The 21,591-nt window shown below is 38.2% G+C and overlaps 1 protein-coding gene and 1 long non-coding RNA gene across 4 annotated transcripts in view; one reads left to right on the forward strand and one right to left on the reverse strand.

The window, feature by feature from the left end:
- Window positions 1–17,894, forward strand: part of SLAIN2 (SLAIN motif family member 2) — a 35,928-nt gene extending 18,034 nt beyond the window's left edge. For 2 of the 3 annotated variants that reach the window (XM_054823097.1, XM_054823099.1), the window contains exons 5-9: window positions 470–829; window positions 3,046–3,183; window positions 8,149–8,226; window positions 13,357–13,675; window positions 15,228–17,894. In XM_054823097.1, the coding sequence (XP_054679072.1) occupies window positions 470–829; window positions 3,046–3,183; window positions 8,149–8,226; window positions 13,357–13,675; window positions 15,228–15,294 (962 nt within the window). In that variant the 3' untranslated portion in view covers window positions 15,295–17,894. The remainder of the gene's footprint in view (window positions 1–469; window positions 830–3,045; window positions 3,184–8,148; window positions 8,227–13,356; window positions 13,676–15,227) is intronic. The other variant, XM_054823098.1, reaches the window with a different exon arrangement.
- LOC129205536 (uncharacterized) lies at window positions 7,693–18,755 on the reverse strand. Its single transcript, XR_008576771.1, has 3 exons — window positions 18,699–18,755; window positions 11,726–11,862; window positions 7,693–9,460 (listed from the first exon to the last, which is right to left on the reverse strand). It is a non-coding gene; the product is annotated as an uncharacterized LOC129205536 (long non-coding RNA).
- Between the last annotated feature and the right edge of the window lie 2,836 nt (window positions 18,756–21,591).

A 21,591-nucleotide genomic window follows, 5' to 3' on the forward strand; every position in this document is an offset into this window, starting at 1 on the left:
ATGCACCCCACTTTGGAGACCACTGTTTAAACAACTCTAGTTTCTGTAGGGTTAGCTTATCATACAGCTTTTTTGTTATATTTGTTAATACATTGCAAGAGACATTTCATTGTGGCTGCTATAATTGTTGTAGGATGCTACATGATGTCAAAATTAAGGTGTAGCCTGTGTTGCTAGTATCCAGCCTGAGACAGGAGATGAATAAGTACACAGCACGCCTATACTGATGATTGCTGTTGTAGGAAAAAGTAGGAAAAGGAATGAACTCACCTACTTATTTCAAGACATTATCAGCTGGTAGATAACTTTTTTTTTTGTTACTAACCTGGAATTAATTTAATGCCTCAAATAAACAGAGTTGAGGTGAGCCAAATGTGAGTTTGAGCACTGGGTAGATGTTCGTATGCACTCTCTAGTTTGAACCGTTTGTGGGCTGGAAGCAAGTAAACAATATTCTCATTGTTGCCAGGCCTCCGGCAAGAGTATGCAGCAACTGCTTCTCGGCGTAGTTCTGGTTCTTCTTGCAATTCTACAAGGCGAGGCACATTCAGCGATCAGGAGCTCGATGCGCAGAGTTTAGAAGATGAAGAAGATGGCACACATCACACGGTGCACCCTGCTGTTAACAGGTTCTCACCATCACCTCGCAGTTCTCCCTGGCCTTCACCAAAACAATCTCCAAGGAATTCACCTCGCTCCCGATCACCTGCTCGAAGCATAGAATACAGTAGAGTGTCGCCCCAACCTATGATTAGCCGTTTACAGCAGCCTCGTCTTTCGCTTCAAGGCCATCCTACAGATTTGCAGACTAGTAATGTCAAAAGTGAAGGTAAAAAACTCTGTTTCAAATTCATTACACAAGTAGCTGTGTAGTTCCTGTACAGGATTTTGGTCAGTGTGCGAGTGCTAAAACCATATGCCTGTGTAACATTGTGGTTTAATCTCAGGGTTGTTGAAGAAAAAGCAGAGAAAGCAAAGTTTAAGTTCTGCTGGGGAACCCTTACAGTCAGATGAGTTGATAGGCTTATATTTATTTTAGATGTTATCCATCTGTGTGTAATTGAGTTTCGTGGTGACCAAGTTCTATCTTTGGCAGGCAAATGCACTAAAATAAAGCAGAGCCCAAGGGAGACTATCTTTCATTAGTAGGGTTAGGCCTTGCAGTCGACAGAATAAAATGCAGAGAAAGTAATTGTAGTTAGATAAGAGTAACATGGCAACTTATGCATGCCTGTGACCTGTGAGGTAGCTGAATACTTTCTTCTGGTAGTACAGGATTCTGAACTCTTTGAGCATGAACAGAGTCTTAAAAATATTAGTACTGAAGTCATGTCTTTAGATACCGCAAAGCTGTGCAAACTGCTATGTAATAAAAATAAGCCTTGCAGTAAACTTGACACAATTCTACTATACTGGCATAGAACAAAATATCATATCCTGATATGATTTTTCCTTCTTGAATGTACTTTTTCCCGGTAGCTATCTGGCAGAAACTCCTTTAATTGGGCTGAAATTTCACAATGTAGTTGTTATCTGGCAAATAAAATCTTAAATTCAGAAATAGTATACATTTAGATATTAAGAATTCAGCTTATCTTTTCGTCTTTCAGGTAAGGTGGATGCAAAGTGTCTGTAGTAGAGATGATGTAGAAATGCATTTTTAAACAGTTTATTTTCTGGATGCTTTCTCCCCCTAATATAGCAAAGAGGTTTATGCCACTTACAGAATTTCATTAACTAAGAAATTTTAGAATCTTAATCAGGAAGATCGGTATGCTAGACTAGAGCTTTTGGGGAAGGTGATCCCGCAAATTTAGCTATTCAACAATATCTGTGGAAGGGTGAGTTTAAGTCTCATCTCGTAATAGTGGTTTGGAGAAGCTTTAGGTATATAGGAAAATGTACAACACAAAAGCTAATCAGTTATTTTGTGACTTAGTTGAGAATTCCTTTCCCGTTCTTTTCTAGGGTTTCATGAAAGTCTTAATGCATGCTACATGAGTTACAACAAAAATATCCTGTGAGAGGCAAGGTACCAAAAGCTGGTATCCCACATACCAGAGGGATCAAAATAGAGCATACGATCATGTGTTTTTGAAACACTTCCAAGGAATTCTTTTGCAGTGATTTTTGTGCAGTTGAATGTTGCTTGGATATTCAGATTTGATACACCAGCAGCAAAAAAAAAGTTGTTTTGGATTTTTTTTCTCTTGAACGGTTAGAGGGAAATTTGGTTCACAGGGTTCAACAACATACCAACTGCAATGCAGAAAGTACACTTGTAGGAATATTCAGCCTATGAAGACTCTTACTTTTGTTTTTATCTTCAGTGCTTGTGCATGGTTAGTGTACTTCTGATTCTACAGAGGGATACAGGAAAGGTTGGCCACTCATCCTGACAAGGCATCTGCAGTCTTCTATCCAAAGTATGTCATCAACCTGGCTCTGCATGGGTTGGAGATGCACAGAATGTCATTAGACTTGAGAGGTGTTAAATGGCATCTTTCTGTATACTGTGAGCAATTGTACAAATTTTAGAAGACCCTTGAAGAACCAGTATTAGCTGGATAAATAGTTGTCATGTATGAAGGATGAAGCATAACTGGACACTTCAATAATTTTGAATGCTCTGTGTTAAGAGTTTCTTTCCAAGTGGATGGCTGTTATTTGTTGTATAATGTGCTGATGTGGGACTAGGTAGTCCCAAAAATTGACTCAAATTACTATGTTTTTCTAATCTTCAGGCAACATTCTATATTATAAATAATTTTCTAGGTAAAGAGTTCAAAAAGTGTGCCGAAGGGCAAATTAGGTTTGCCTATTCGATTTCCACAATGGTAGAACAAAACTCAGAGAATTGTAATCCAGATATGTTTCAATTTCAAAACACACTATGCTTGACTCTCTTCACCACAGGTGAAAATTGCAGTGTAGTCTTATATGGCTAACATTTTGTGTCACTTAGATTTGGGGTTCAACTGTGTTCATAACCTGAGCTTTGTCTGGCATCAGACTACATGTATATCTTTGTATTGTTTCATACAGAAAAACTAAGGCGTAGTCTTCCAAACCTGTCCAGGACATCTAACATCCAAGCTGAGTCTGTGAAAAACAGCAGAAGTGACTCAAACTTCCAAGTGCCAAATGGAGGAATACCTCGCATTCAACCTCAAGCCTCAGCCAGTAAGTACCTTTAGTGACACTTGAGTGTATATTTCAGAATTAATTTCAGCTATCTTCCAGTTTCATGGCAAAGGGAAACATTGCATGTCACACTGGAGATGCTAATCTTGATTTTCAATCACACCTGTGTGAAAATCTGCTTTTTCACTACACAAAATCTGGTGCTGAGTATATTCAAAGAATTCCTGATCTCTTATTAAGGTATCACTCATAGTTTCATAACAGCACATGTAGAAGTACTACAGTATAAATATAGCACTGTTACACGTTTCAGAAACCATTTATTTTCTGTGATTTACAGAAGGTATAGTGCTTTGTACTGTTGAATTTTATTTTCAGACTACAAAAACTTACTAGGCTATGAAAATACTTACCTAGACGATGCTTATTGCTTTTTAAAATAGTGAAACCTGATCTGAAATCAATCATGCAAGTTTAACCCTTGTTTGCAGTTTTTCTTCTTTTGCTTTGTCACCTGGAAATTATATATTCAGTTGCAGATTTTATTTACCCTTTTTAAGTGTCAGTATTTCTTAGAAAAGGTTTGGATGAACCTGTGTCCCACAAGACAAATTAGCTCATTGCTGGGCTAGTGGCTGCTAGTTTGTCCAAAAGTGAACTGATCTGAGAATGCTGGTGATCTCACAAGTCTCTCAAAAATGGTGACCTTAAAGACGCCAAAGTAAATGAAACTTAAATATTCATGGCTTCTTTATATGTCAATATTGACGGTTCCTGTTGTTTAAATGTTTCCTGACCATTTTGTTTTAAAGTAAGTTTCAGAATTAATAACCTTGTGTGACATTTTCAAGGGAAGAGCACAGTATGAATATTATTATGCGTAGAGCTTTGAACTATAAAAGTTCTATGATAAAAGTTCATCAGTAATCTAAATATTTGATGGGAAATGTAAGGTAATAGTTGTGAATTAAACACTTTTTTACTCATTGAACAGTAAAGGCATACTAAGTTGGCCTTGTTAACTAGCGCTTTCAAAACAGTGTGTTAAATACAGAATAAGGAATGCAGACCACGCCAATGACTACAAGATTTCTATCTTTGTAGTGACTTAGACCAGATGTAAGGGTTGTGTGGACTTTGTCCCACGTGTGTGATGCTGTAGACAGAGAAGCTAATGTGACCATGTGATTTCTCATATCGGTTACCCCCTTGTCCTTTCACCTTGCCCCCTTCCACTCTTCACAAATGCTCAGAAGGTGGGATTTACAACTGAAAGGGCATGTGTGTAGTTCAAAGGGAGGTCTGTTCTCTATTAGGCAGGCGTATCAAACTATAAAGCACTCAGAGCAGTTGGACAGTAGCTCTCCAACTGTGTTCTTTTTGTCATGGGAAGAATAATAAAAATGACCTGAAAGAAAATGAAGGAAAAAACATTTTTAGTAAAAATCTGTACAGATTTTATTTGGTGTTTTAAAATTGAGTGAACTGGGAAGAGCACAGAGGGCAGCTTAGTTGGCTAGAAGGCTATTTCCAGTTTTAAAAGTGTATTCACAGTGAAACTTAATGGAAAGATGAGACAGCAGAAGTCTCAATATTCAGTATGTAGTAAGTTACTTCATTGCAGGAGCCAAAATAGTGTGACTTACGTTTGTACATATATAACTTTTTTCAACTTGTGAATGGATTGAGAATCACAGAAATTATTAGGTGAATTTGCTTGCCTTTCATGGGAATCTTTCCCAAATGTGAACCACTCTAGACCAACTTACATTTAAATGTAAGTTAAATATCATTAATAAAGCCCATATTTCTAGCTTTTACAGTTTCCCTGCTCTTACAGATGTTTGTCAGAGTCTTGCTATTGACAATCGTAAAACGGTTTGTGTATGAAGTCAATGAGTAAGTATCCTTGCTTAGTGTGGATTAAAAAAAATTCTGCAAAACTGTACATTGTATAAAAAATTCCAGAATTGTGTCCTTTTTATTGTATACTTTTTGTTTTACTGGTTTTATGTCACCTTGCACAAAGCACTGTAAAATTGCAGCAACTTTTTGTTTTCCCTTGGCGATGACTTCTGGATCTTTGGATTCAAAGCTTCCTCATATACCTGCTAGTTTTGCATGAGCTTACCTTTGCAAGGATGCTGGCTTGCCACCCAAGGTCACGACTTTTCTCCTTGTCAAAGATCTGCTGTTCATAATTTACTTGCACATTTGCTGTGGCTGCAATACTGAACTTGCTATGGTTGCTGGCATTCAAAAATGAGTTAGGAATCCAGTAAGTTTCTGAAACAACAATTCCTATTATGGTTACATAAAGCAAATTGTACATGCTTGCTTAAAAAGTAGAGGGAAGATAGTTATGTTTAAAGGTACAACTGTAAAACATGAAAATATTTGGCATTTTAAGTTTTAGCTGTAATATGGTGAAAAATCCAAATTCTTTTTGAAAAGAGATTGAGAATGAGTGAATTAAATAGTAATTGTAACTATTAGAATCTTCATTTACATCTGGTTCTTCATGCCATTACGCAGAAAGTACTTTTTTTATATGAAAGATATTAAATATTTCACCTTAAAAGACTGGAAGATACAGTAGTAGTGTTAGAATGACAGGAAGTCTCTGGTCCTACAGCACATAGATTGTGCAAAGCTGTAGAACTTCTAGGGTGGCTTCCACATGGGAGCTATGTGCTTTCTAATGGATTGTGTGTGATACTTTTGTACTTATCTGGCACTATTAGCACATGAATGTTAAATCTTTAAGGAGAGTTAAACAGAATACTTTTCCAAGAGCTAAGCTGTAGATTGTTCAAACTATCAGTAAAGCAACTAGTCTACTTGCCAAGATCCAGCTGTTTGGCACGTTCAGAGTAAAAGAAGAAAGTGTATGTTTTGCGGAAACAAGAGTATTCCCCTTTGGTTGATCAGAAGTAAATGTAACTACGTGTATTCAGCATGCATCATTTGTGACAGGTCATGTAATAGCATATGGAGCACTTCAAGAGCAGCAAATAGTGTGGATAAGCATGCACTCCACGCTTATCTCAAACTGCATGTTTCCTCAGCATTGCTCAAATTGCACTGCCCAAAGTTCTTTTCAGTGATACAGTGCACAGAATTGTTTAGCTATTGAGTCTCTATTTCCTGGAGTCTCAATTAAGAAGGAAGGAATTTGATATATGTATTTTTTAAATCCTTTCCATATCATCCCACATCTCTTGACTTGCAAGTAGTGTAAATAATGATGGAGGAAGAAACTTAGTGCCATGTACAGTAGCATATTTAAATCTAACTGAATGAATTAGGGCAAACTAAATTCAAGATCATAAATATGAAGGAAGAAGCTGTTCTTGATTTTGTGTGGTATAACAAAAACACTGAATCAGTAAAAAATGGTATAATGGAATATTTGTGGACAGAAACACTCTGGCCAGTGGTCTGCCTCACTAAATTCCTAGGAATTGTGCTCATTTTTAAACATCTTACTGTGCTTAATTGGCTGTTTATGGGTATGCCCTAAAAAAAGTTTATAGCAAGACCATGTGCCAGAAGTTGAATAAGAATTGCATATTGCCACATGCTTTTTTGCATTAGATTCTAGTTGGTAGAAGGAATCAATTTATTTTTTTTATTCTTAATAGCCGCAGGCAGCACTTTATCATGTTTATAAACACTTTAATTCCTTTTTGCTGTTTGTGGAAAATTACAGGTTTTAGTTAAGACTAAAATGAATAGACCACCTAGTCGTATTTTTGGAATGTAGGTAAAACACACAATGAACTTATTTTATAGTTCACAAAATACTGTGAATTTTGCACTAACTGAAGAATAGGAAAGGTGATGGCAATTATTATATGCTATCAAGTTTAGAAAAGGATTTAACTAATATTATTAGGATTCTGATTGCTCTTCTCCTACCTTCTTCATAGTCATATTCAACAATTGGTGATAGGATTACTCAGCTTCCTTACTCAGGGTCAGGATCTTTATGCACAGCTGTTCCCCCATCTTTCTTCCTTCTCACTATGGAAATAAGCCTTGCTGGTGCAATCATTTTTATGCTGGTATAAAACTCCATACACTGGGGTGAGCAGAGATGTTTATTCATACATTATCATTTTAAGAAGCCTTTGTAGGCAAAGCTTTATTTCATTGACTACTTTCCTCCTTCCCCCCTTAAATATGCTGTGGTGAAAATACGCTGAGTCGATACGTTCCTTCTGGCAATAGGTAATTCTCTCTTTGCCAAGATTCTGCAGCTCTTGGAACGCTGGCTTCTGTCTTGCTAACTGGTAGGTAGTGAGGTCATTTCAAGGCAGTATCAGCCTTGAACATTACTAGAAAAAAAGCAGGACAGGACCAATAAACCCCAATTTTTGTCATGCTGCCTATATGCTGGCGGCTGATAATTCTTAGTGTTATGTCTTTGTTTTAAGTTTGAGTCCTCTTGCATACCTTTTGAAGGGGGGAAAAAACCAAAACAGCTCTCAAAATAGCTTATGTTTGCATAACTGAAAAATATAACTTTCTTACATGATGATCACATTTAGACAAATATTTATGCTTTTGTGTAGTGTTAGAAATTTTTTTGAAAACTCCTTCGAAATTTTAGTCTTGCTAGGTCAAATATGACAGTTTAATTTTCATCTTTGTATCTAATCTTGCACTCATATTGCTGTGGCATGTTTGCTAGGTGGCTTGTTCTCCCTTTGGTGTATTAATTTTTTTTGCCTTTCTGGGCTTTTTGCCCTGCAAGAAGCTTTACTCTTACAGAATCTGCGCGTTTTGCACTGCAAAATTTCTGACACGCTCCTCTGTAACTCTTTGCCATCAAGAGCAAGCACCATTTAAACCCATCACTTCCAGAGTCATAACAGCTTTTTGAGTGTTTTACTCACTCTGTTCCTTGATGATTCACAAGTGGATGCAATTCTGAAATTCCCAGTAAATTTAGTTTTCTTATCTTCTTAGACAAATATAACACTTCTTGTCTTTCAACAGCTCTGCAAAGGCAGAAAAATTTGCCTCGTGCTGCCTTCAAAACCAAACAGTTTCTTCAAACTCCATCTACAAAAGGAGGTAATTAACTTACAACCTCTTATCAAGCTCCAGCAAATCTCAGATAATTGTTCACCTGCGTTAAATCTCACACATTCTAGGTTAATAAAATTGCTGTTGCATGTCGAGATTAACCAAGTGGTCCTTGCTGTATCAAAGTATATAACTTTTTGGTCTAAACATTAAAAATACATCCCTGCATCGTGTAGGGGAAAACAGTATTAAACTGGATTTTTGGGATAAAATCCAAGGATTGGTGGCTTCTAGCATTAATCAGGAAATCGGGATTAGAAAAGTAGACTCCTGAATCTATATTCATTAGGGCTACATTTGGATAGGAAATTTTTAAATTGTAAAATACAGTTTTTTAAAATGAAAGTTGTAAAAATTTTCTTTCATTGTGAAAAAATATGCAGGCAAGTGAAAATATCATCCTTTGTGCTGAAAACAAATGCTAACAAGTTTTTCCTTGAAAAGATGAGCATGGAATCTCAACCCGTTTTGTGCATACATGTGCACACACTTGTGCTTTCTCTCTTCCTCTCAAAACTGGAAGATTAACCCCAACATACAGTAATTTAGATTTGCATTTTTTCTCCAGGAATTAAACTATTTATATATAATATTCCAGTTTGCTAATGGCTGAAGTTGGCTTATTTTTGAGAAGAAAATTAAATATAGTGAGTCTCTAATCCAATTAGACAAGTTTTAACTGATTTTTAATTAATTCTGGCAGCCTTCTATGTGACACTGCCTCAGTGTCGCTACTAAGATAAAACAAGTTCATGACTTTGGTTTTAGGTGTGGTCGGTCCTGTTATCGATTACAATCTAGAAGATCTCATTTTAAAGACCATATTTCACTTGATACCAATTAATAAGCTCTATATATGCTAGAATCATTTAAGGATTGTAAGCGTCCTTCATGCAGATACTGAGGGTAGCTGACAAAATACATGCGTATCTCTCGGTGCTTTAACTATGCTAACTTCTTTGAGGCAACTTCTTTCTATGCAGAAAGATTTAGCAAAGCATAACAACTTTGAAAAAGATTTACATGGCTTAATAGGAGGTCTCTTAACAGCCCTCATAATATTTCATACCAAATGGAGAAAAGTTCTCTCAATGTTCTGCTTTGGCGTAAGACCACCATCTTGATTCCTCTGCAAAGCTTTTCATGCTCTTTCCAGTTGGCCATGCCTTCACCTTCATCTGGATGTCTGGAACACTTACTATGTTGATGGCCTAGTCTGGAGCTGTGGAAATGTACAGAATATTAAGTTCTCTTTGAGTTTGAGGTTTCATAAAATTTTACAGATATATAGAGAATGAGGAACCACGCATGTTGCACTGCCAGTTAGGTATTTCAGTTTATAGTTGCTGTCATTCCTCACTGCAAATGAGGACCCAACATGTCCTTTTCAGTTAATTGCTATTTTATAGTCCTTGATGTGTTCATTTTCTTGCTTCTGATCTGAGATTCTCACAATTATAGAAGCACTATGCAGTAATGAAAGGACTCTTGTTTCAAAATAATAAACTATGAGCAACAATTGGTTTTAGTTTCTTAAAATGCTGTTCATTACATAGCTTGACACCTTTCACGCATAGACATTGGCCTTTTACCATTTTGTGTAAACAGTTCAAAATACATTCAAGTAACTGTTTACCTCACTGTAACAGCTTTGGTAAGGCTTATACAGCAGTCCGGTATCAGTCAGATCATAGAATCATAGAGTGGTTTGGTTCACCTAATCCAACCCCCGTGCAATGAGCCAGTGCGTCTTCAACTAGATCAGGGTGCTCAAAGCCCTGTCCAGCCTGACCTTGAATGTTTCCAGGGAGGGGGCATCTGCAACCTCCAGGCAACCCGGTCCAGTGGTTTACCACCTCATCGTAAAAAATCTCTTCCTTTAGTGTGTTCAGCTCTGCGGCCCCCAACATAAGAAGGACATGGAGCTGTTGGAGTGAGTCCAGAGGAGGGCCATGAAGATGATCAGAGGGCTGGAGCACCTTTCCTATGAAGAGAGGCTAAGAGAGTTGAGGTGGTTCAGCCCAAAGAAGAGAAGGCTCCGGTAAGACCTTATGGCAGCTTTCCAGGGCAACAGGCTCTCCTAAAAAGTTTGTCTCCATCTTTCTTATAAGCCCCCTTTAAGTACTGGAAGGCTGCAGTAAGGTCTCCCTGGAGCTTTCTCTTCTTCAGACTGAACCACCTTGACTGTCTTCACAGGAGAGGTGCTCCAGCACTCTGATCATCTTCATCGCTCTCCTCTGGACTTGCTCCAACAGCTCCATGTCTTTCTTGTACTGAGATGGCAGAACAGTTTATTGATTCCCATTGTTTTACCTCATCTGTTCTTTCATATTGGTAATTTAACAACTGCATCAAAATTGCTTCTAGTTTCAAGTTGATGTGCAGCAGCTGGCCTTGGGGTGCAAGCCAGATGAGGTTGTAGCTTCACAGCATCCTACTTTGCCAGGTGGGAATCTCTTACGCCCTGCCCACAATCCAGTACAGAATCTAGAGAGGGTGGGAAATCTAAATGTCGTGACTACACAGTGCCATTTATTTTTATTGTTGCCAGATGTTTTAATTGTAGCTGTTTCTAGTTGTTTAGTTTCTAAGGAGATGGAGTTGCATGAAGTTGTTAAGCACTACCCTTACACGTTTACATGTTTTTATTAAACATGGATCAGCTCAATAATGCACATGGGTATACAATTATCAAATAGTCTTTGACTAAGGCAGTACCTCATTCTTCATGATACTGTCCTAAAAATAGGCCAAATTCAATTTTATTAAATATCCAAAACTGCTCTAAGACAAAATTCTTGATATGTAGAGCAGAATTATCAGGCAGTTTGCCAGAGATTGCATCATGTGGATTGCTTTGGAGATCACAGCTCACTGGAAGACAATTCATTCCCTTATGTACAAGAATGAATACAGCTCTCAGCAATGCCAGCAATGCTGTGCTGACAGGAAATGTTTTATGAATTGACAGTTCAAGTTGGAAGCATGGTAAAATATGGTCAACAGAAAACTGGAGAGAAGGGAGAGGACTAATTTACTGGATGCTTACTTTCACTGGGAATGTGACAAGCTTTCTTCAGTTACAACTTTTCATTGCTTCTATGTACCTAAAACCTTTTCCCTGTTGTGCCTAAGAGGCCCAAAGCTATATTCAATTTTTATACACTGGTGTTGCTCTGTTGGTCAGTTGCTAACATAATGCCGTATTTGTGTTCCAAGCAAGTGTTGTAATGAGAAGTTTAGCAATAGAAGCTCCCTATATTTACACTGTATAATCACTTGGAAATTCTGCAGATTTCATTGCACCAATATTACAGGCAATGTCACATTTGAAAAATTTCTAATATGTAATCTATCTTAGTCTTTGGAGCACTTTGCTGCTGCTCTTGTCCAGTCATTGTGCTGTTAGTGTTTTTGTTAATCCATCTTCTGGCTGGATGCCAGGGATTTTATTTTAAGGGGGTTATTTATTTTCCTCGCTACTTACCAACTGTCATGTATTGTTGACATCTCTGCCATCTTTTTTGTCAGCTTTTCCCATCAGTGGCTTCATGCTGTTTGATATTGCTGTCAGTGGAAAGGGTCTCTTAGATAATCCAGAAGGGAATCAAATCCACTGCACATCTGCAATGAGGCGCATATTAATCTTCCTAGACATCCCCTATAAAGAATGGCTTCAAAATACAACCTGAAAACTACCATTTCCTCTGTACCCTGTTTAGGATGTCACATTCCTGTCATTACTTGTCCTTTCTCTGACTCCTTGTGCTCTCAGTGGATCTACCTGTAAAATGATAATAAAAGAAAGGACCATCTTCTTTATGTACAGCATCTGTAAAAGAGGATTCAACTCCAGTCTCTGTGTAAAAACTTATTTAGCAGAGGAAAGAACAGCTCATGCAAATTCACTAAATGTAAACGTGATTTTGTTTTACTTTCCTGATAGTCAACTGTTACTGACCCACCCAAATCAGTTTGAAAAGCTGGTGAAATTCCACTTAATTATTATGATGATGGATTAGTTTAAGTATTCTGCTAGTGATACGTTATGCGTATTTTGAAAATATCTCATAGTCATGAAGGATTGTGCTCAAGGTTTGGCGTTATCAAAGAACTGTTGAATATTCCTTTTTGTCAGTATTTTTGCTGTGAGGATCAGTTGTCATTTACTGCTAGCTGTCTACTAAAATTCAGAAGTAATTCCTGAGTATGTAATAAATAAGAATTCTTGCTGTTGCATTAATAAATAGTATTGTGTAAAATAGATATATCATACAAAAATAAATTGTTAGTGGAGTATATTTGTATGTGCACCTTGTTGTGCAATGTGCTGTATTGTAAGTCTAAGCCTCTAAATGGGTTTTCACTGGCTTATTAATCTTTCCCAGAAAGGACTTGATAAAGACCTATATTTTATGTACTAAGTCAGATACAAAGTATTTGAATTCAGGTATTAGTTATACTGATAATTTAGATAATGTTTGTAAAAAGGTGGCAGCTATAAATTGTTATAGTTGTCTGGTGTAAATTTTATAGCAGCACCTCAATCTCTTTGGTGTCGGGGGTTGGCTGACCCTTTTTTTTTTCCCATTGGCCAATAAATCTGGGATGTGACAATATGTTTAGGTGAATTCTAATTCAATGGATTTGGTTAAAAAGAAGAGCATAAAAGAAACATTAAGATACTCTGTGCTCAGAATTTCATCATTGAAAGCTAATACACATTTTGAATCTAAAGACTGTATCACACTAGAATCTTGTGTTCTTTCAGGGATGGGAATTAGGTTGGCGGGTTTCTGAAACAGCTATATTTCTTAACAAATACATTCTTCTCTGTTTCTTTTGACTTATATAATGGTTAGAGCCTTACTAGTATTACTTATAAATCCAGATAAATAAATATTTGTAGTAAGCAAATGGGGCATAAGATTTACAATATCAAAAACACATGACAAAGAGGACATCTGAATTCCTGTTTCTCATTGCTGCTTGACTGGCTGTACTCCATTATACATTCCATATTGTTTGAATTTTCACATAAAGTAATTTCCTGTTTTTAATTTCGGTTAGACTGCAACTTAAGCTTGAAAGTATTAACTTCTGTATTTTATTTTCCAGTACCTTCTTCAAGTAAATTCCGCTCACCTGCAGCACCATCTCCCCTAGCTCTCCGACAACCAGTGAAAGCATTTAGTAACCATGGACCCAGTTCAGTTGCTTCTCCAGAAGCCACACAGCTGACACACAGTAGTTCTTCACCAGGGCCTCTCGCAGCCCAGAGTTCAGGCTTGCCAAGCCCTGCCAGCAGTATTAACAGTACAACTCTTACCAGACTGGCAGGGACAGCAGGGATGAGGAGTGGTTTGCCCAGACCCAGTGCCCCTTCTGCAGGGGGCATCCCAGTGCCTCGTAGCAAACTTGCACAGCCTGTTCGCAGGTGAGTATGTGACAGGTGGTCTTAGTTTGAAGTTTTCATAATTAAATTTTTATGTCATATATTTGTGCTGCAAATCTTATTTTGGTCTCAGGGTATTTAGAATGGAAATGGAGACCTCCACAGGAAGTATTTGACTGTTTTTCCAAAATAGATTTAAAGCAAAGCCCAGAGAAAAAGATTCTTGAACTAGAGAGGGAAGGTGAAGGAATGAAAGTGAAACGAATAACAAAAGATACTGAACTAAGTAAATAGAGTGTTTTAGTCTGGGCTGATAAGGCAATAAGAATTTGTCTGCATGTGGTAAAAAGTCATCAAAATATAGCTGGCAAGTGAAAATTCATTTGTACCACTGAGTGAAACATTCTGAAGTCAGAACTATTGCAGTTCCTTTGTAATCCATGTGTCAAGCAGTGGTACCACAGTGAGAACAGTTTCTCTCCTTGGGCAGCTAGAAACTTTAGGAAGGAGGACACCTGAGGACAGAGGAGGCATCCATAGCATTTGCTAAATTAGCATAAAAATAAATGCAGTTAACCCACTGGATAAAACAGAATTTTCAGCTCAAACATAACCTCTGTGCTAGCGCTCAGCTGCAGAAGTTGCTTAATGTCAGACTACTTTGGAAAACAATCACAAGAGAGAGTAAATATTAACTGGAAAGGCAACGTGGACAATTTGTCTGCAGGAGAATCAGAAGGAAGTGATGCATAATTTAGAATATGTGCTCTTAATGCCACACTAATGTGGATTTTCACTGAAGGTGTCAAGTGGAAGCCAGCTGACATAAAGAAGCAGTCATCCATGAGGAATATTAAGAATCCTATTAAACAGAAAGGATAAGCAGTTGGTCTTCAGTACTGTAGAAAAGATGAAACAGCAGTAAATAGCAAAGTGGAGGAATTCTGTTCTGCAGCGAGTGCGGGCAGGGGAATGACAAGTAACTGTCACAGTATCGACTGTTTGCACTCTGAGTCTGCACTGTTAGCAGTATGAAACTTTGTGTAATAAAAAGCAGTTGTTTTTGTCATGAAGTTCTTAATAGTATCAAAGTGTGGTTGTGCAAATCGCAGCTTGTCTTACAGAAAAGTGTTTCACTTATTAAACTTACACAGTTGGGTTTTTTAAAAAAAGTTTATGTACATAATGCAGTGCCTGTACACAATGCAATAATGAAGTATCTATGAGTGTCAGGATTTTGATGAAAGCAAAATGTAATACTGTAAACAAGGATTTCCCTGTTTATATATCACTGAAAAAAAATGACCTGTTTTTGGATGGCAGCAGATTAAGTTTGTATTCTCACAGAGTATAGCAAAAAGTTTTGTGTCTATTTATCTAGCTGTTTTTCTGACATGGTAGTTGCCAAGATACAACACATAGAACCAGAAACTGAAAATACTTTGGGGTTTATCTTCAGTAAACTATATTGCAGAGAAGTAAATGAGTGAAGTGTATATTTCAATTATTTATAAAATGTTTAAATTGTTCTGTATTGTAGATGGAGACTTCAGCAGTTATGTATGAAACTGAAAAATATCTCATTTTATTTTAGATCATTACCCACTCCCAAAACCTATGGCAACGTGAAAGACGAGAGTTGGAAAGATGGCTGCTACTGAACTGCAAAGCTTAATGCAAAGTTCCACTGCTCATGGATGCTTCCTCACCAGGCTAAAAGACAGCTTGATTATACAAACTGTTCAGATGTGACTTTTGGGATTTGTAAAAATTCCTGACCTCTCTGTCTCTAATTAGCACAAACTGGCAGAGATTACAAAGCAGCACTTTAATGACATCTAACATCAGATGTTTGGTGATCATACAATCACTTCTACATTAAATTGCTATCAGTTCTGGGTTGTTTTTTTTTTCTTGCTTGCTAAAAATATATCAATATGAGCATTTATGACAGTGGCCAATGTCTGGGCAAAAACCTAACGAATGCCAAAGAAATGCCCATCTTGAAAAACAGCAAGTGTAACAGTCAACTTACATTGTCCAAAACTTCATTTTCAGCCTGTTTTAATTCAGCAGAAAGATTGGTGAATATGTACCGTTGAAACAAGACGACATTAATCAGAGCTAATATTCTGATTGCAGACTGCTACAGTGCTAGTGAAACATTGCTTTTAACAATTGTATGAGATTCTCACTGGGGAAAGTGGTACGTACATCCTTCAGAAAGAATCAGAAGTTACTCTGGAGGATTAGGCATAACAGTAAGTAGTAGCCATGGCTTTTATTAACATTAAAGGTTTGAATGTAGCAGACACATACAAATGCAATAGTATAGATAGCATCTTTCCTATGTTGATTTATCAGCTTTACATGCTCTTACATGTTTGATTGCCAAAAGGGCTTCGTATCAGTTGTACAATCTTTCTAACCTTAAAAGTTCCTGGCTCAGGAAAGATGGCCTTTGCTATTGTAGCCACATTTTTATCACATGGCTCGCTATTTGGGAAAAAAACTTTTTTTATAGCAGGTTTCCTTACAAAGGAAAGAGCAAGTCGTAATGTTAATTTATTCTAATACCATACCACTATTCTTGCAGCCTGGAGCAACTGTAAATGCTGATAGTTAAGGAGAAGGAAACACAACTATGCACTTGTAACATACAAATTTTAAGGTGATGAGTTGACTCTTGATGCCAAATGATATTCATTTAGGTGATGTTCCATGGTATGAGGGAGTTTTCTGTATCCTATTTTTTTACTTTCATCCATTTCTTAAATTGGTTTATTTTAAATTGTAAATATTTTTACAGAAGATATTGCCCATGTAAGTGTGTTTAAATATGTACTTTGCCTTACATATGTGTATCTTACATTACTGGTAACAGAGTATGAAACCTGCTATGTCTGTTTACAAGCTATTAAATTCCTCTGGTGGCTCTGACTTATTCTAACACATTTTGCTCAGAACAACTCGTTCATATAATTAGCATTTGAACCATTGTTTTCTGTTTTGGAAGACATCATGCAAACATTTGTAACTAGAGTTGTATTGGGTGGGACTAGTTAAACAGAAGGGATTTTGTTTGAAGCTTTTTCAGTATTTTGGATGTACAGTTGATGAAGTAAGAGAATGTGAATGGTATATCCTTTGTGCAATGACTGACGAACACTACAAGTTGGATTGGATGGTAGGTAGCCTTCAACCCCATTAGTATCTGAGTTTGGAACTGCTGGTATATTTTGACTCCCACTAAGAGGATAACTAACCCTGAAATTCCAGCACTTGAATTTTAGGCCAGCATTAGCATATTCCTGGATGAAAAGCCATGCAATACTACTTGAGTTGGAAGAAGCCAAACAGGAAGGAGTGGAGGCTAATTTGCAGCTCTAATTACTCAAGCAAACTTTGGGTTGATGAATGACTTCACACTCTAGACCAAGATCTGTGCTGAGACTTTGAAGTCAGGGTATCAACTATACTGTAATTCAGCAAGATTTCAGCAGGGGTAAAGAAACTTAACTACCTTGCACCCAGGAGACCAGTACATACCACTAGTCTGGCCTTGGGTCATTTGTTGGCTCAGATAACGGGTGCCAGTTACTAGCTCGAAGAGAGGACTAGATCAAATGCGCATATTCTCACTAAAGCCCGAATGTTAACCTTTCAGCGTTTTACAAAGCAATGCTGCAGTCTTCATTGAAAAAAGGTGAATTTTAATTGGTGGATTTTATGAAACACTTGATTGACTTTTAAATTTTGAAAGCCAGTTTAGATGACGATATTGGGGGTTTTACCATGGCTGCATCAAACTGTTGTGTACATTTCCTTAAGTTAAGTAATTCATCACTTGGGTAAGTTCAGCTTAAGTTTTATAAGGATTCTTTTCTCTGCTGTTCTCCCCCTGAAATACAGCGAACAACTTCCTGAAAAGACAGACTGTCTGTTTACTAGAAAGCCTTTGTGCATTACCAGTTTATTGATATCAGGAAATCATGGGGCTCTGTGTTTAGAGATTTACTGCAGAAGTGTGGAAATACGGATTTGATAAACTAGTGCCTATGATTTACTTAACTTATGTTTGATATAGTAGTAAGGGGTTTATGAATGTGGATTACTTTTTGTGCCAACAGCTCGGAATTGTTGTATGTGTGTAGGCAGAAGGACTTGTTCTGCTTCCAAAGTTATTTAATTTTTTTGTGTTTGAATGTTTTTGTAAGTGTTAAAAGTGTAAAAAAATATATAAAATATTCTTACCACAAAACACTTCCTGGATCATTATTTTTATAAGAAATTGTTTTTAAAAGCTTTCATAAATTTAGAAGGTATTGGTTTAGGGCTTTTTTTGTTCGTTGGGTCATTTTTCAAGAACCGTATTCACTGTTCCAGAAGTTACCAACATCAGCTTCTGCCCTCTGGAATTCATGAACTGAGTACAACGCTGTATTTGAGTGAAATCCGTGATTTCCTGGACAGACTGAGGTAGACTTGTGCCTCTGCTCTGGAAGGACGATGCAGAATTCAGTTATGTGAAAAACTGTATTCTGAATTTTTATCCAGAGTGATTTGTTTGTGCAATTCTAAGGACACAAGCTGCCTTTCTATTTTTAGAGGATTCATGCTCACTTCACCTCATGAAACACATTTTTCATTTTGAAAATTCTGGAATTTATGCAGAAAATAGAGCAATGTAAAAGTGTACCTCATAAGCCACCTTTGAATTAAGCACCCATTTTATGTAGCTCATAGATGAATGCCTCTCTTTTTTGGCTCACAAGCAAGAAGTTTGTTTTGAACTTGGTAACTTTCCGTAATCTGCATTTTGCTACAAAGCAACATGTCCAATAGTAATGTGAATGCCATCTTTTCCTTATCTTGGTATTAATAAAGTTAAGGCAGGTTTACTTCTATTTGGTGGCCACTTAGTATTAAATCTGTTTAACAAATTTTAACCCTTGAGGCTCACTATTAATTATCCCAGCATAGTCCCCTATCTTGTAATTAAACCAATAGATTAAAGTGTTTCCCCCTAGTTAGCTGACCTACTTAGGTAGAGCTGGCTTCATACCTACTGCTTCTGAAAGGTGATCCGCTCCACCTTCCCTCATCGCTGTTCGCGTCAGCAGTCAAGCACCATTTGCTCCACACCCCTTCAGGAAAATAGACCAGTGTCAAAATTGCAGGCAATTAAGACCCTTTCCTGCCTCTCTTTTAGTAGGTTTCTGTAACAAACTCTTCTATAGTAAACTATGGTTTAAGATCATCACATTTCTAGCTTGAGTCATGCCAATATTGTTTCTACAGTTCTCTTATTTTGAGCGAAGGTATGACGGCTCCTTTGGGTTTTGCTATAGAAGTGCTAGGTCACGTTTTACTTGACAGCGTGTTACCCTCTGTGAGCCTGATTGCAGCGGTGAAGAAAAGTAAGGGATGAACGTGTAAGGAGGCAGAAGGTCGAAGCTGCTTATGCTGCTCAAGTCTTGACTCGGGTACTGGCCATCCTGTCGGAGGAGGCTGACACCTACAGGCAGTCTGTCCGTAGGAGACTTGTTTCAGGAAGATGAGGCTGGGATTCAGGAGCTCTCTGGAGAATCTGTTTCACACACAACTTTCACAATAAGGAAGATGCTCTCTGCTCCAAGAGTTGAACTGAAAGGAGCAGGTTCCATTAGGCTCACTTTCCACAGAGGCATTGTGTAATGTATTTCCAGCCCTGGTATCACAAACAGTTGTACTGCACGTCACTGTCCTCTTTACACTGAATGATAAACTCTGTTGTGAGTACATTAGGCACGTGCAAGACACAAAACGTAACTGTAGTGATTAAACGAATTTGCAGATCTTCAGCAGGATTTAAAGGAATAGGAAGTTAAAATGATTCCTTGCCAGCAAAGTGATTTTTCAACATGGTGCATCATCCACACCTGTTACAAACAGTGAATTTAAAAAAAAAAAAAAAGCTTTGAAAGCTAGAAAGCCTGAGGTTATCTCTGCAGTGTGGTACTCTCATGTGAGACATAAGAGGACTATGTCTTCCACAAGACTTAAGTATGAACAAAAGAAGATACTTCTATTGTCACCTGAGCTCCTATTAGCAACATAAACCTAGGTAATCATGTAACTCCATTGTCTTTTGGGAAATTATTTTAATACCTTACAAAGATAAAGCTTAAAAGAGAATAGCATGTGATGCCTTCTCCCCCAGCCTGTTCAGCCCGCCTTGCTTCTGTTACATTATCCTCGAAAGCTTCCTTCTGTTGCCGGCTACAGCAAGTGAGATCCAAAAGATAAGCACATCAGGGATGAGAGGTATCAGCCTTACTCAGGAAGTGACTGCGGTCCTTCCCCAGTGTTACTCAACTTTTGGTTATGGTGCACAACACACAGAATACAAACTATGAATTCTTCTCTTCTTTTCCACTCTCTGCCATGATTTTCTTGAGACTATAGCCAAAAGGGCAACGCTTCAGAGCCCTGCTAGGAGAGGCTGTTTAAAAACCCTGCCAGTACACACAACTTGGTCCCATGTCACACAAGCCACTCTTCCCCACCCAGCTCATGGTCTGGAGAAGCCTGACACCAGCTACCTCCATGTTTTTCCAGCAACAAGGCTCTCATGGTGGACACTGACATCTTGGTCAGTCAATCTGAGAGATACTTAATGCAATATATTTTTTTAAGCTTTCTTACAACTGTCTCCACTGATGAAATGAATGGAATAGATTCTCATGTGAACAATAGCTCATTTCTGACAACACCAGCATTTCTCAGTCTGACATAGCTATTTTCTTGCTAAAAATATTTGGTGAAACTTGTCAAACAGTACACTTTTCTGTTGGTTTCTACGTTAAGATTGCTTTTTGTGTTCAAGGAAAGAGCATTCACAGAGCAATTCAACTAGTTTCTTGCTTTAAGAAGGACAGCTAATGTCTTCAAAAACATTAAAGTGGTCCATGTTAGGGTCTGGAGGTTTTTTTGCATGAAAACTCCCCATACAGTAACAGGAAGATGAATAAGGACACTCATGTCCTGTGCTGTTCCCCTCCTCTGTCCTGCCCAAGAAAAACTAAGTACTTATTAATATAGGAGTAGGTTGGCAATGACTTGACTTAGGACTCCGCGTGGCCTTAGCTGCTTAAAGCCACATAAGTGAAGAAATATGTGGGGTGTGACGCGCTGATGGTGGCAGCGTGCTTGGGGGGGGGGGGGGGGTGTGGCATGCTGGGCTTTGCCCGGCCTCGTGCTCTTCCCAGGTATCCCACCGTGACCAGGGACAGAGACAAGGTGCCCCCTGCTCTAGCCCCAGCATCACTGTGCCTGCACTAATGGCTAGCAGTCTCCTGTATCTGTCTCAAGGCACTCTTCCTAAGTCAGGTTTTTCGTTTTCCTTCAGACATTATTGGCAAACAAATCTGCAGGTCCCATTACAAGAGCTCAGTTATCTGACTGACCCTTATTCACCTCCCTTTCGTTCAGCAGAGTTAATACTGCTGCATCATTTCACAGCTGCTGCTGCTCTCTCGGTGCTTTGGCTGGGTGCTAAAGTGCTGACGGGAGAAAGCGATGCTGGACCAAGCTCTGGAGGACGAGGGGTTTGGTTCGCATCCTGTTCGGGGCTGAGGGTAAGGCCAGCGGCACTGCTGGCTGCCTGAACCTGTACGTGCCGAGTCAAAGGAGCACTGCAGAATCTTTCTTCTTCAAGCAGAGCTGTTTATCTTCATGAAAAGTGGCAGGACAGGAGTATCTTGTGCCATCTTAAATATATCTTCATCACTCTCCTCCTTCAGAAATGAAATTTTATTGAAGCAAATGCTGCCATTTTCTCTCCCCCCTCAAAGAACATGGGGGCGGGGGGAGATCAGGCAAGCCCTTTGCTTGTCATGCTCTGCCTCAGCTCCTGTCTTAACCTCTACTTCCTCAGCTCTATGGTCAGCCATTTACCCTACATTTACTCACCCAAA

The sequence above is a fragment of the Grus americana genome, chromosome 4 (assembly GCF_028858705.1).
Source record: "Grus americana isolate bGruAme1 chromosome 4, bGruAme1.mat, whole genome shotgun sequence".
In the NCBI taxonomy this organism is placed as follows: Eukaryota; Metazoa; Chordata; class Aves; order Gruiformes; family Gruidae; genus Grus; species Grus americana.